The sequence below is a fragment of the Sebastes fasciatus genome, chromosome 4 (genome assembly GCF_043250625.1).
Source record: "Sebastes fasciatus isolate fSebFas1 chromosome 4, fSebFas1.pri, whole genome shotgun sequence".
NCBI classification, from domain to species: Eukaryota; Metazoa; Chordata; class Actinopteri; order Perciformes; family Sebastidae; genus Sebastes; species Sebastes fasciatus.
Window position 1 is genome coordinate 35,365,824 of NC_133798.1, and position 13,385 is coordinate 35,379,208.

Genomic DNA, 13,385 nt, shown 5'->3' on the forward strand with positions numbered 1-13,385 from the left:
GGTCTGAGGTGTTGCAAAGGATCTGAAAATCACATTTAAAGAATTTTCTTAACTTCCACTTAACGTTAAAACTTTGTTTTTCCCAACCTAATTTAATACATATCAAGCTTTGCTTTATCACAGAACCACCATTTTCAACAGTTGGACTAAATTTAAATGTTAATTCTCTAAAATGTATATATTTGTAATTGGTTTAATTAAAAAAAAGGTGAAGAACAATAAGAGTGTTACAAATTTCAACTATTTTCTTGAAGTCTAATAAAAAAAATCCCATATTAAATGTCTCTCCTCGAGTATTGAACCGATTCTGAAACAGACCGTTCAAAAAACACAGTGGGAACACAATGCACGGTGCAATAAAAAACATTTATTTAGAAACATACACTTTAAAACATCTTCTAAGGTATTTGAAATTTAACATTAAATTGTAAAAGTTCATGTCACTGCTGCTGTTTAGCATGATCGCAACTCACAGGGTCTGACCAGTCTGCAACACCTCACCTTCCAAAACACTGAGTGCAACTCTCCGTTTCCATTGCTCAAACTCATTTTTCTGTATTTTTTTGGTGGGTATGCATCGATGATCGTTGTAGAAAGTCTGCAAACAACCAACAACAGTAAGGATGTTTCTTATGTAAGATCCGCTTTAAGTGCAGAGCAGCAAAATAACACTTCACCACAACATTTACCGTTCTGCACTTTGCAGTGTATATTGCATAAGAAACCTCTCGTCCTATTTTTTGCTTGTGTGCGACTACCTATGGTGTTATGAAAGGGAGCTGCATAACAGACCGCGACGAAGTAATTACAGTGGCTGAATACGGTGCAATTACTCTCAAAGAACCCGATCTGTTTCGGAGTTCTGCAACAGGTACGAGATGTAAATGGCAGAGTTTAAAAACACATATACAGCCTATAACTCTGCTGATCTGCACTCTGAGGGCGTCCTGAGCAGTGCCGGATTAGAATTAGCCATGCTCTGCAATTGGTCAGACCTGCAAAAACCATTCAGCAGACATTCTAAAGAGCCATATGTGGGCCGCCACCACGCAGAAACACCGAGTTAGCAATTTGCATGTCGTTAGGCCTCCCACTCAGTTCTCCATGTTCGCTTCCCTTATTGGCGTTTGATTGAAAAAGTTCACAGTGTCCCCGTCCTCCTGGCCTGGCGTGGACAGGTACTCTAACTCGTAGCCTCCACTCCTGTTGGCCGGGCGGACTTCAGTTGATGTCTTTTTGTGTTCCAGGATCTGCTGCAGCTGGTGGCTGGCGTACTCAGGCTTGGTGGTGAGGGGTCCTACGGGGACCTCGATGCCCAGGATGTCGGTGACCATGTAGGGGCGGAGCCAGCCCACCAGAGGGGTGCTGCCGGGGGTGTAGTGGGTCTGCCGGTGGTAGAAGAGTAGACCGTCCACCTGTAGGCACAAACTCAGAATTAAACTAATCAAAGCCCGATGAGAAGCAAACAAAATGTTGTTCTGTTTGTGTTTCATAAAATGATAATGAATAATCTGAAAAATACACCTAGCACTTTTAACATTTATCTGACTCTAAGGGCCTTATCTACATCCAGCGCAAAGTGGCGGACAGCGCAGCGCAACTATCTTTGCTAGTTTCAGACCGACGCATTTTCAAGGCCAGCGCCCACGTTTTGTAAGCATTGCTATCTTGAGGCAGCAGAAAGCGACTGCGCCATTGACCAACAAAAACCTGGTCAATGGTGCAGTGCCCGTTTGTGGCATGCCCGTTCAGAGCCCGTGGCCATTCAGAACACATGCCCGTTTAAAGCGTGCAGATAGCTTAGCTCCCGGACCCTGGTATTGCTGCTTGCAGCGTTTTCAGGAACCGCTCATCGCACGTTGACTCCAGGGAAGTGAAGAAGAGTTTGGTTGCAATGTTAGTATACTCAAACATCAGGCAGCATTAAGTGAACTGCAGTCAATGAGATGTGGCCTGTAAAGGCCCGCTGCGGACGACTTGCTTGACGCCCTGAAGCCCCGCCCCCGCTGCTGTACACTGTTTGCTTGTTTATTCAACCGCTCGCTTCTCCGCCATTTAAATAGCAATGCGCCAATGTGCAGGTGCACCTGGCTGTTAATGGGGATGGGAGATGATACTCTGAGTGGTTTGATTCATGTTATGCCCAAAACACTCCTATGAATACTTAAGAGATGAAATACAACCCCTTTGTCCTTTGCGCATTACTTTGCTCCCAGATTATGCGCCGTTTAACTTGCAAAAGTGGAGTTGAACACACCTTAAATGCACTTGTGCCATGCGCTATAGATCATATAAATAGGGCCCTAACACTACTAGCGATGTGCAGAAGTATCAGCAGAGGATGGTTGAAGGACAAGAGAACTTTTCTTACGCCGAAGCTGTACTCAGCTGCCAGGGCTTTCTGAATCGGCTCCGCTGTGCAGTCCGTGCTTTGGAGGCTCACAAACCGGAACTGTTGGACCAAACAAAAACCAGAACACCACGTTGTTAGATCCAAACACAATTTGTCTTCTTGTCAAATGTGAGAAATTGCTCTCCGATGGTGAGTTTACTCTACAAGGACTAAGCCTGATTTAGCTCCTACTGGGCTGTACCGCACAAACAGTGAAGATTAAGAGGTGGAACATGAACTCAAAGTTCACTCAGGGCTTCCTCAAAGCCCCGTAATCGTCAAGATTTGTGTGAAATAATCACTTTAGTGCACAATTAGTACAATAGAGGGTATTGGAAGTTTGCCTTTAAATTTCCTTTGTCTTTGTTTCCCCTGAGGAGGTTCAAGTTCAGGACTTTATTTGTACCATATGTGGAAATAAGGTGCAGCAAGGCATAAAGCACAACAAACACAACATGCAGAAAACCTCAGATTGAATAAACATGTTGCAGCGGCTCAAATAACAACACTGAGCACTGAGGACTGGGAAGGACAAAATGGGGCATGAAGCGGAGAGGCAGTATTCCAGTTACTCACAGGGTTGCGTTTGGCGATTTCTGATAGGCCGTCCGTCTCCTGGACTTTGGACTGGAGCCAGTAGAAACGGAACTCAGTCTGTTGATGAGAAAACAAGTACTGTAAACAAAAACCTCCTTTTTCGAATCCCGAGCCAATGAGATGGGCAACGTGGCAAAAAAAGCACATCTGTGGCCCAGACTTTGCTACTTAAGCAATTAGACGAGCATTCCTGGATCGCTGCAGGATTAGAAGCCAGTCTTACCGGGCAGTCGTAGACCGGGTGGCCTCTCCAGCACATGACGTCCAGGATGTAGTACGTTCTGTCCACCTCGCTGTAAATGCAGTCTAGGATCGTGTAGTCTGGTCATGGGCCATTGATGGATATACAGAATACACTATTATGAAACGTAGTCACAATCACTTATTATCTCAACTATTATTTACTAAATAAAAAGACTTTTACAACCTCATAGTACAACATGACCTCAACATACTGTATATACTGTACAAGCAGGCCCGCCCATAAGGGGGGAAAAGGGGAAAGCTTTCTGGGGCCCAGCCGCTGGAGCAGGGGGGGGCATGGAGGACAGCAATAATCATATTCATCCTAAATATATGCAATGATTTTAATGAAAGGGGTTTGATAGGATTATTGATTGATATAATGGCTCAAAAGTTCTGATATATTCGGTTAGTCCAAATCAGTTTTAGGTCCTATGTATTGTTTTTGAACAAGATTTAACCAGAAGACGGCTAAAAAAAGCTTGTTCACGAGTCGAAAAACAGCAAAAGACAAAACTGTATGACAATATCAACTATTTTAAAAGGTGTTTTAGTTGGATCTCTGCTCTAATTGACCCCATTAATATTCAGTTTTTCCCTTTTAATTCCCCTTACGTAGCTTTAAGGGTGCTTTCACAAGCCGTAGTCCATTTGGCTAGTCCGAATCAGAGTGAAATTGATATTTTTGGTTTGTTTTGTATTTAGTTTGGTTCTGTTTCACAGTGCACAAATTAAAGCAGACCAAATAAAAAAATAATTTGCTGAGGGGCATATACGAAGGAGCGAATTTATCTTTTCGTCTCGAGAGCTGCCACTTCTATGCAGGAAATCGCAGACTTTTATATATTGCTGTCAAAGTGTTTTAACTTTGACTCTGCACTGCATTTATCTCGAATGACTTTATAAACGTCACTATTTTTGTGGACTTTATTTAGCATATTATGTATGTTCTCGTCGGCCCAGATGGAGAAGTAAACATCGGACATCTGCAGAAGTCCAGGTCAGTCCTCTCCCACTCATGTTAACCTGCCGTTAAATATGCTGTGTCCATCTCAACAAATGCCCACACGCGCATTTTAGTTCGCTTAGTAACGGTCCGAGACCACCTCTCGCAATCGGTTTGGAATCGGTTGTTTTGGTCCGCACCAGAGTTCGATTACTGCGTTCACAACCGCCCAAATGAACCGCACCAGAGTTTGAAAGCCCCCTTAAAAAACTATGATTATTACATTTAAAACCTAAGTTGGGAGTTCTTTCAATGTTGTTTCTTCAATGCGCTACATTTTTGCTTGAACATAACCTGAAACGGAAATAAACTTACGAGCCGATGGGGGAATCTTCTGTTGGTGGAACACTTTCCTGTGTTGCTAAAATGCCTGATTGGTCTTTACTATAGTTAAGCACCGCGCTGCACATACAACAGGCCCACCTACCTTTTCCCATGGCTGAGTTGTGTCGGTTCCCACCGGGCAGCAGGGAGGGGAAACGGTTCACACAGTAGCCGCTTTTAGTGTACGCTGCAGTGGAGCCCTTCACGAGGAGAAAAGTCAAAAGCAGAGACGATACATGAGCGAAGAGACAACTTGTTACCACAACGTCAGCTACTCTGTCATTTAAACTGATGAACTGGGAGAATGTTGAAATTTAAATTTTTCTCTCATTTTCCATGTGTTTTAAATGACTGGAAAGCTGGTCAACGGTTTCCCAGGTCATCCAGGACGCGTGGGAACCCTATGTATTATAATTGCTGGGGTCATGAGAATAATGGGACCTACAGATCGGAGATTTTTAGTGTAGGTGGTCCCAACAGTCATCAAACCCTTAACTCGTGGCACTAGTGCCTAAAGTTCCCACAGAGCTGCGCAGGAACTTTGGAGAAGATAAAAGTGTCACATTAAGTAACTCAGACAAATATACGAGAATAAACTATCGAGCAGATGAAACCTGTCTCGTTCCGTTTTTTCTTCCAGCAACGGAAAATATCTGTTGTTTCTGTTTGGTAAAGAGCGCTGCGTCGTGGCGTTTCAAAGATTCGTCATCAGTGGAGTCAAGATCTGAAATACTGAGTGAGGGAACAGGTGACAGTCATTATGATAATATAAATGGTTGCATCACAGGGTGTGGAGTGACACTAGCTCAACAAAGGTTTGTGTGTGCTGCGAGAGGAAAACTGTAGCCTCGGGCCAGTATGACAGGACAGGCATGTTGTAACAGAGCTACCAGTAATCTAATGCTGATAAAAAACCCATTTTCAAGCCTTTTCATTACTCATAAACCACAGAACTGATACAATACGTGGTAAATGAGGCAATCGGTTTACATTTCAGACTACCACAGAAAGACACATGCGATGTTGTAAGAAGGTAAACTGGAAAAACCCCAAAGTTCTAACAACTAGTTCACTTTTTTAACCAGAAGCTATGGACAGCTAATTTCACTTCTTATAATTTATGTCTTGATGATGATTTTGAAAAAGGAAAATGGCTTTACAAGGGGGTTGTTTGTTGAATCATGAGAAACCTGTCAGTCAAATTAAACACACACAGAGCCCTGGTGACTGACCATCGACCAAGTTTGGATTTTTTCCAACATCTGACCAGACGGCAGCAGGTAAATCCAAACTCCAAACTCCCAATTTTATGTAGATAACAGGTTCCAAAGGCTGAGTAGTCAAGGATGTGATGACGGACTGATTCATTTAAAAATGTTCTAGTTTCGCAGATGTGATGATTTACTGTTTTTCTTTGTCAAATATGATCTTAAAGGGACAGTGTGTAGGATATAGCGGCATCTAGTGGTGTGGTTGCAGGTTGCAACCACCTGAGTACCCCTCCGCTCACTCCTCCCTTTCCAATACTGCAGTAACGTGAGCCGCCGAGTGCAAAACCGCGGTAACGCCGTTCGCCTCGCTCAGAGGCCATCCTTACCATAATAACACAACTTTAGATGCAAAGGAAGTCAGACGGCGGCGGCTGGCGGTACCACGGTTTTGCACTCTGCGGCTTTTCAAAAGTGCGTCGGAAAACTACGGTGACCATCAGGTAACGTAAAAACACAAAAGGCTCTCTCTAGAGCCAGGGTGTGGTTTGTCCGTTCTGGGCTACTGTAGAAACATGGCGGAGCAACATGGCAGACTCTGTGAAGAGGACCTACTCCCTACTTAGATATGAGGGACTCATTCTAAGTTATCGAAAACACAGGTGATTTCAGGTGATTATACACTAATGAAAACATAGTTATGAATATGACATTCCATTTCTGCAAATAAATCCCCCGAAATATTACACATTATTCCTTTAAGTTCTATATTGTTAGTCAGACAAAACAAGTAAATTGGAGAAATTGCTGTGGCCTCTGAGAAATAATGAATGCCATTTCATTGACTAAATGATTAAATCAAAAAAATCATTAGTTGCAGCTCTCATCCTGCTGCGGGCTCGACAGGGACAGTTGTAAGAACAGACAGAGCGAAGTTCAAAGAAATTACGGCACAATTGTTTTATTAATACTTTATAATTACTATTTAACTTTTATACCATGAAGTTTCCAAGCAGCCCAGCTGCAAATGGGAGCCACTGCTATATTTACTAAAGCTTTAAAACCTTTGGTTGTTGGTCTGTTGGCGAAATGCACTACAGAGTAGAAGAGAGTTGAAACAATATTACACAAATTAAAACCTTCATGTGCCTCTTTTCACCAGGGGCCTTATCAGCATAGAGGCAGACTACTGATCTGATGATCTTTCTTTTTGTTCCTGTATTACAGTCTAATGACATAATTCATGTCTACGTGAGCATGATGAGAACTTCACTTATTTCCAAATAAATGAGACACAATGTGGTTCAATACAGCCGTCGTTACAACATTTGTGTTGCTTGTGTGTCTGACACAACTTCTTGTTTTCAGTTTTCTCAACATTTCTTCGGTGTCAAGGTAAAAACCCCTTTTTCTTTTTTGCATTATATTCTTGTAGTCATGTTGCATACTTATGTTCTTAAGTGTTTCAAACAATCATATGCCAGTGGCTATATATATGCAGTTGCATTATTTTGTTTTGATAAAACTGCCTCCCATAGCAACTCAGACTCAAACTTCTGCTAATTTTATGATTCACTATGAACGCACATCTTTACAGTATCCTAATGAAATCACTTCCTGCTTACTGCTTTCTCTGTCACAGGCTCAGGAAAGATCTTCCCACATTACTCATTTTGGGAAGGTTTGCCCAGACAAGGTGGCTCATCTTACTCACATGCACAACTCACCTCGATCTCCCCGATACCGGGAATGCAGGGTTGAATTTACTAGCAATAAATGCAAAGTACAAAAATCCTCTCAAAATATTGATTCAGTACAGTCGTGACAGTGCATTTAAATTAGAAAAGATCCTGACTGCTGTTGTTCATGTTCAGCAAGTCATAATGTAATAACTGTGCATAATGTAATTATGTAAAAGTAATAAAATATCATGTAATAAAATATCATGTAATAATCAGAAAACCATGAGTGCATAATGCAGGGTTTCCACCGGAAGAGTCATCAGGCCCGGCGGCAACTAAAGGTCAGCCCAGCTTAAGTGAACCTGGGCCGAAGTTGTCTCTAAATTTGTATGATTTTATCGACTAAACGATTCGTGGATTTTATTATCAGATCTGTGAAAATGAGTTTCTCCCCAAATCTTATATTTACCAGAGATGTGCTCACAAGTTTCTTGGAAATGAGTCATTCAGCATGAAAAAAAAGCATAAAAAGAAACTAATCAACTAAAGAAAGAGGGGGGGAGGGGGGCGTCTACAGTTTAGGCCGTCTACAGTTAGACGGCCTAAACTGTAGACACACTGCACTCCTATGCTCACAGCTAAAACGTTACTGTTACTGCTGACTTTATAGGCTACTCATCTTCACACACTAGGGCTGAGTTATTCATTTAAGAAGTTTGCTACTTGTATAACACATTTTAGTTTAAAAAACATCTTAAAAATACATAATTCCCCGATGCTTAGGCCTGGCATGGAGTCAACTTAGGCCCGGTGGGCCGCAGGGATTGCAAATCACTGGCGGGAAACCCTGGCATAACGTAATAACATTTTTGTTCATACTGTAAGACAATTTTTACATTATAATCTAAGCAAAAAATATATTGAATAATGTGATAAATTCAAATATACATATGGTAATTTTTTTAAAAAGAGTACTCTCCTTGTCCTCTTAAAGCATAGGAAGTTAGGAACCCTTCTAGTTTTATTGATCACAAGTGGAGTCCTTAATTAAAGCAACTTGACTTTGTCTGTTTGGTCTCGTTGTCTTTTCAACAATTGGTTTCAAACTGATGAAGCCTCTTGGATGTGAGACAAAATTCAGGACTACAAGTAGAGTGACCTGGACAAATGAGAACCTTTACAGAGATGACTGGGTGATTCTTAGCATGTGAAATAATCACTTTAAGAATAATTATGTATAAATAATATAATATATAATTACTATCTCCACTCGTGTTATGTAGAACTAGAAGGGTTCCTATGCTTTAAGGAGAGTACTCTTTTTTTCGGAATTGTTTACACTAAACGCTGAATTTATTACATTTTTCAATATATTTTTTTGCTTAGTTTATAATGTAATAATTTTCTTAGAATGTAATAACTTATTAAATTATGCACAAAACGTTTTTCTTACATTATGTGCCGATTATAACATTATGAGCTTTGATTGCATTTAAATTATCAAATTATGTGCAGTTATTATATTATGAATTGCTACTTTAATTAATTAACGTTAATCACATTTTCAAAGTGGTAAGACTTTCAAATCAGGGCTGGAGGAAGATCACACATCAAAGACAGCAGAGATGGAAACTAGTTCAAAAGCCAATAAGAAGCAGCAGTTCGCAGAATCTCAACTGTATTTGGTTGATAGATCTAGATGTGGTGAATTAGTGTGAAGAAAGATCCTCTTCCTCGCTGAATAAAAAAAATTCAGAGACAGCAGTGAGACATCGTGTGAAACAACAGAAAAGCAGTGACAGGTTCTCTTACCTTGGAGGCAACAATGAGAGATCTTTTCCCCACAGGACAGACCACCATCAGCCAGTCAGTGTCCAGTTCTGATGGCACATCCACCAGCCACTCTGACAGCATGAGCTGAGGAGGAAGACGAACTTTGTTAACAAACTCAGCATTTCATCAACACTGTATTTAAGAGTCCAAAAATGATGATCACAAGTCTGATGGCATTCAACCACCTTGTCGGGCTGTCATTCTACAAACTCATGCGCCCTCTGCTGGCCAAGATGAGGAATACAACAGAAAAAGTACATGGCCTAATGTATCTCTGGGTAATAACACATCAAACACTGACCTGGTTGGCATAATGTTTTGGCAGCTTCCTCCTCTCAATCTCCATCCCTTCTTCCTCCTCCTCCTCTTCTGTGCGACCATCTTTCTCCCGTTCCCCCTCCTCTTTTTTCTCCATGTCCTCCTCTCCGTCGCTGTCTGCCCCCGTCCAGTCCCCATCAGCCAGACGCCGCGCATGGTTGACGTAGTTTAACCTTTTACTGAAATTAGAGATGGGGGAAAAAAAGGCTCGTTCAGATACGTGCACTGTGGCATTTTTTTTTAGAGATGAAAACATCTGTGTAATTTAGCTGCACACAAAGCATGGTAGTCACTCAAAACATTCAAACATGCATTTAAATTGCAGCCAGAAGTGACACCAGTGTATCTGCACACTCTGCATTCTTAAGTTGACCTATTCTGTCAAGCTGGGAGGAAGCCATCTTTAAAAGGGTTTTCTAGAACTGAGCGTTACTGTGTCGAGGGCCGTGGTTACACTTTTTAATGTGACTTTTGTTATCTGATCATGCCAGGACGCATTAACTGTCAAGTCTGTACGCTTTAAGATCGTGTCTTGCTCGCCTTGGGATCCGATCAGCCAGACCACATGCCGAGGTGCCCTGACACGCATTGAGTTTGTATCTAAGTGAGGTGTGGACAGCATGTGGGCACAATATGGACAATTTATCAAAGGCAGGTCTCTCATCATCTTCCCCCACACGGGAGTTCCTCTCCCGAGCGACAGCTAAGGGAAGAGAGGAGGAAAACCGGGGCTGGAGCAGTGCTGAGACACATTCTGTGTGTTCCAACACTACCATACTATTTAGTACGCCAGAAAAAGATTTAGTATGTCTCAAATGAAGTAAAATACTCTGCTCAGTGGATATATGAGCAAGAGGGTCAAAGTTCAAGGCGCAATGTTGTGATGTAGTAGTATGTCCCAATTGTTTGCGTACTGCATGCAACAATACGTACTTTGTAAGGGCAGCTGCAGTATGTACTAAAAGTAAAAAGTATGTGATTTGGAACATAGCCATTGTCTGAGACGTGTTACGTTACTGCTGATGAAAAACCCAACCTTCCCTGATTTAGCTTCTCCAAAAATAAAAGCTTTTAGATAACTACAGTATATAACGAGGGACTTTTATTGTGAAGAATTTATAGGAAAATGTGTTTATCACTAACATAGGAGAGTTTTGTTATCGTCAATTCTTCAATAAAACAAGTCTACGAATACTGCAGGGAGGAAGAGTAAGCAACAAAAATAACAGGGTATTTTTATTGTGAAGAATTTATAGGAAATGAAAAGCGTTTATAAACCGTTTTACCGCCGCTCTTTTGACCATGAAATATATCTGAACACTAACCGATCAGGCAGGTCACATGAAGTGTCAAGTGTGGACATACATATGCAGACACAGTTGAATTCCAATCACAAAAGTCACATTGAAAAGACAAGTGTAACCACAACCTTTAATGTAGCGGACAACTGTTACTGCAGACGTAAAGTATGCAGCTGCTGGAAACAATACAAAGCAGAAGTGAATGGAAAAAGATTTCCAGTGGATTGCCTGTCGCCATTTAGTAGTAAAAAAAAAAGTGTTTGTGGTGCAATACAGAAGTAATGAGGGCAGATAATCATTATTTTATGTCTTAAGTAGAAGTAGTGACACGAGGATGGAGAAATTCTAGACCAGAAGGGACAGGTTTCAGACTGTAAACTAACAGTTAGAAACTCCAAGGTCATATCCTGAAATATAAGGACATTTACCTTTTCTGCAGCTCAAGGAAGCGCCGCCGTCGCTCGCTCTGCTCCAGCACGCTGTACTTGCTCTTGTACTGGGCCAGCCGAGGGTGGGGGGCGGCTGTGCTGTTGGGCTCCTTGGACACAGCGAAGCTGGCCGAGAGGGCTTGGGTCAGGTCATCCATGGGGACTCTGTTAAATCAATACAACAATGTAAGCTTATTTTCACCTCTATGTGAGAAAGTCATCTGCTTATATTGTGAGGAAAGGTAGGTGATGAATTTAGTTAAGTATCACTGTATCATGCAAGTCTGAAACTGAAAACAATGACATTATTAGTGCTATAGATCATTCATAATCTTTAGGAACAGCATTGACACTACTTTTGTGTGCTAGAACACTTGTAAACTCATAAGATTAATGTAAGAAAATGAATAATATTAAATGGAATACAAGTGGGATGAGACAAATGATATTTCACTAATAGTGATGCACCCATGCTGGCTGTATTATGTTCTTTTGTGATTCTGAGGCAAAGTGGTTTCCATCATTTACTGCAGACTTTTTCTGTATTCTGTCAGTTCAGCCCTTTGTCAGTTAACATCTGTTTGACATTTGCATGATGGCACACATATTCATGTTGTTGTGCTTAAGTGACGCAGGCTCGATGTGCTTTACACAGAGGGACTTTTCTCAACTGCCAAATAACTTTACCTTTTCACACTGAATATTATTGTTTACTGCTTTTAGAACGCTCATTTTTGCCCTTTTATATGTTTTTTTTAAGCTTTAATCACACAGATGACCCATGTGTATAGGTTAGGGCCGTATCTAACAGTTATTTTAATGATCTAATGATTATCTTTTATATTTGTCTTGTCTATAAAATGTCAGAAAAAAATGGAAAAATTAAAAGTCCAAGTTGATGCCTTCAAATTGTTTGTTTTTCCAATATTGTAAAACTCAATTACATTCAATTTACAATCACTTGGTTACTTAATAGAATTATAATAAAATTACTTAAAAAATAGGCTTATTGATTATGAAAAGACACTGCCTGCTTATAGCAGTCTTTAGTAGGATACCATCATTATTATATTGTGATAGTAACATCACAGCTGCAGTAAGCATGTAAACACATTGGCTCCTCATACTGAGTTCAGGCACAGTAGAAGAAGTAGAGGACTTCACATGGATAGTTAGTTTCAGTGCTACATGAGGCTGAATTAATATTATGTAGTAGCATTAATTACTACAACACAATGTGACGTTATGTATCTGTATGTTTTACCCACATGGCTGTAATCTTAGCACATGTAACACAAACCTCTTCTCAAACGGATGATAAAGATGTTTTTACAACATGATGCTACAGTTAGCCACACTTAGCAGCTAGCATCATGCTAACGCTGCTAGCATGCAGTAAGCCGGGTTTAGTCGTTAGCATCACTGATTGTACAGCGGTACGTTACTGGTTTGACTGCCTACTAACTACACATCACTATCAGGCCCACAGTAACTACTGGACACTAGGTTTGGTGTGATAATATCATGAATAGAGACATTAGAGACATTAGATACCTTCAGGACATTCAGGAGGCTGCTGCTGCTGCTGTGACGTCACGCTCTCATCTTGTTTCCCACCAACGCAGACTTCTAGTTGGCCGACTAAATACAGAAAACTAACCCGGAGTTTCACACAGCAAACAGATCTGCAGAAATATACTGTGTTACTGGTGCACATAGGGGCTTTCTATTAAACCAGTCTTGTTTAACTAAGTGTGTTACATCTATAAGCTGCGATGAACTGTTGGGAGAGTGACTTTGTACAGAAGCGATGATATTGTGAAATATTAAATTTGCCCTGCATAGTTTAAAACCTGACCTTTAACCCAGGGCGAGGAGGAGATGACACCACCTCAAACAGTTTTTCCTCCAAAACAAAATGAAATTCTCAGTTATTTCTTTGATACGTTGTTACGTCTTTGAGTCCTTGAAAAGCACTATATAAGTTGAAATTATATTATTATTATGTGTGTACAGTGGTGGAAGAAGTATTTAGATTTTTTACTTCAGTAAA

General features: G+C 40.9%; 1 protein-coding gene across 1 annotated transcript; it reads right to left on the reverse strand.

Annotated features, from left to right (window-relative positions):
* Positions 1-347: 347 nt before the first annotated feature.
* On the reverse strand, positions 348-13,028 carry snupn (snurportin 1). The gene is made up of 9 exons (XM_074633922.1): positions 12,887-13,028; positions 11,333-11,497; positions 9,587-9,782; positions 9,265-9,369; positions 4,666-4,762; positions 3,213-3,310; positions 2,969-3,046; positions 2,372-2,452; positions 348-1,415 (listed from the first exon to the last, which is right to left on the reverse strand). The coding sequence occupies exons 2-9, from the start codon at positions 11,488-11,490 to the stop codon at positions 1,095-1,097; spliced, it is 1,134 nt and encodes a 377-aa protein (XP_074490023.1). The 5' UTR covers positions 11,491-11,497; positions 12,887-13,028; the 3' UTR covers positions 348-1,094.
* Positions 13,029-13,385: the final 357 nt, after the last annotated feature.

Excerpts from the sequence above, each read along its gene's own strand:
- snupn (XM_074633922.1), bottom strand. The coding sequence starts at position 11,490 with ATGGATGACCTGACCCAAGCCCTCTCGGCCAGCTTCGCTGTGTCCAAG. Across the intron at positions 9,783-11,332 it reads TTCCTTGAGCTGCAGAAAAG|TAAAAGGTTAAACTACGTCA; the intron begins GTAAATGTCCTT and ends CTCTAATTTCAG. Across the intron at positions 4,763-9,264 it reads CTCTCATTGTTGCCTCCAAG|GGCTCCACTGCAGCGTACAC; the intron begins GTAAGAGAACCT and ends CTCCTCGTGAAG.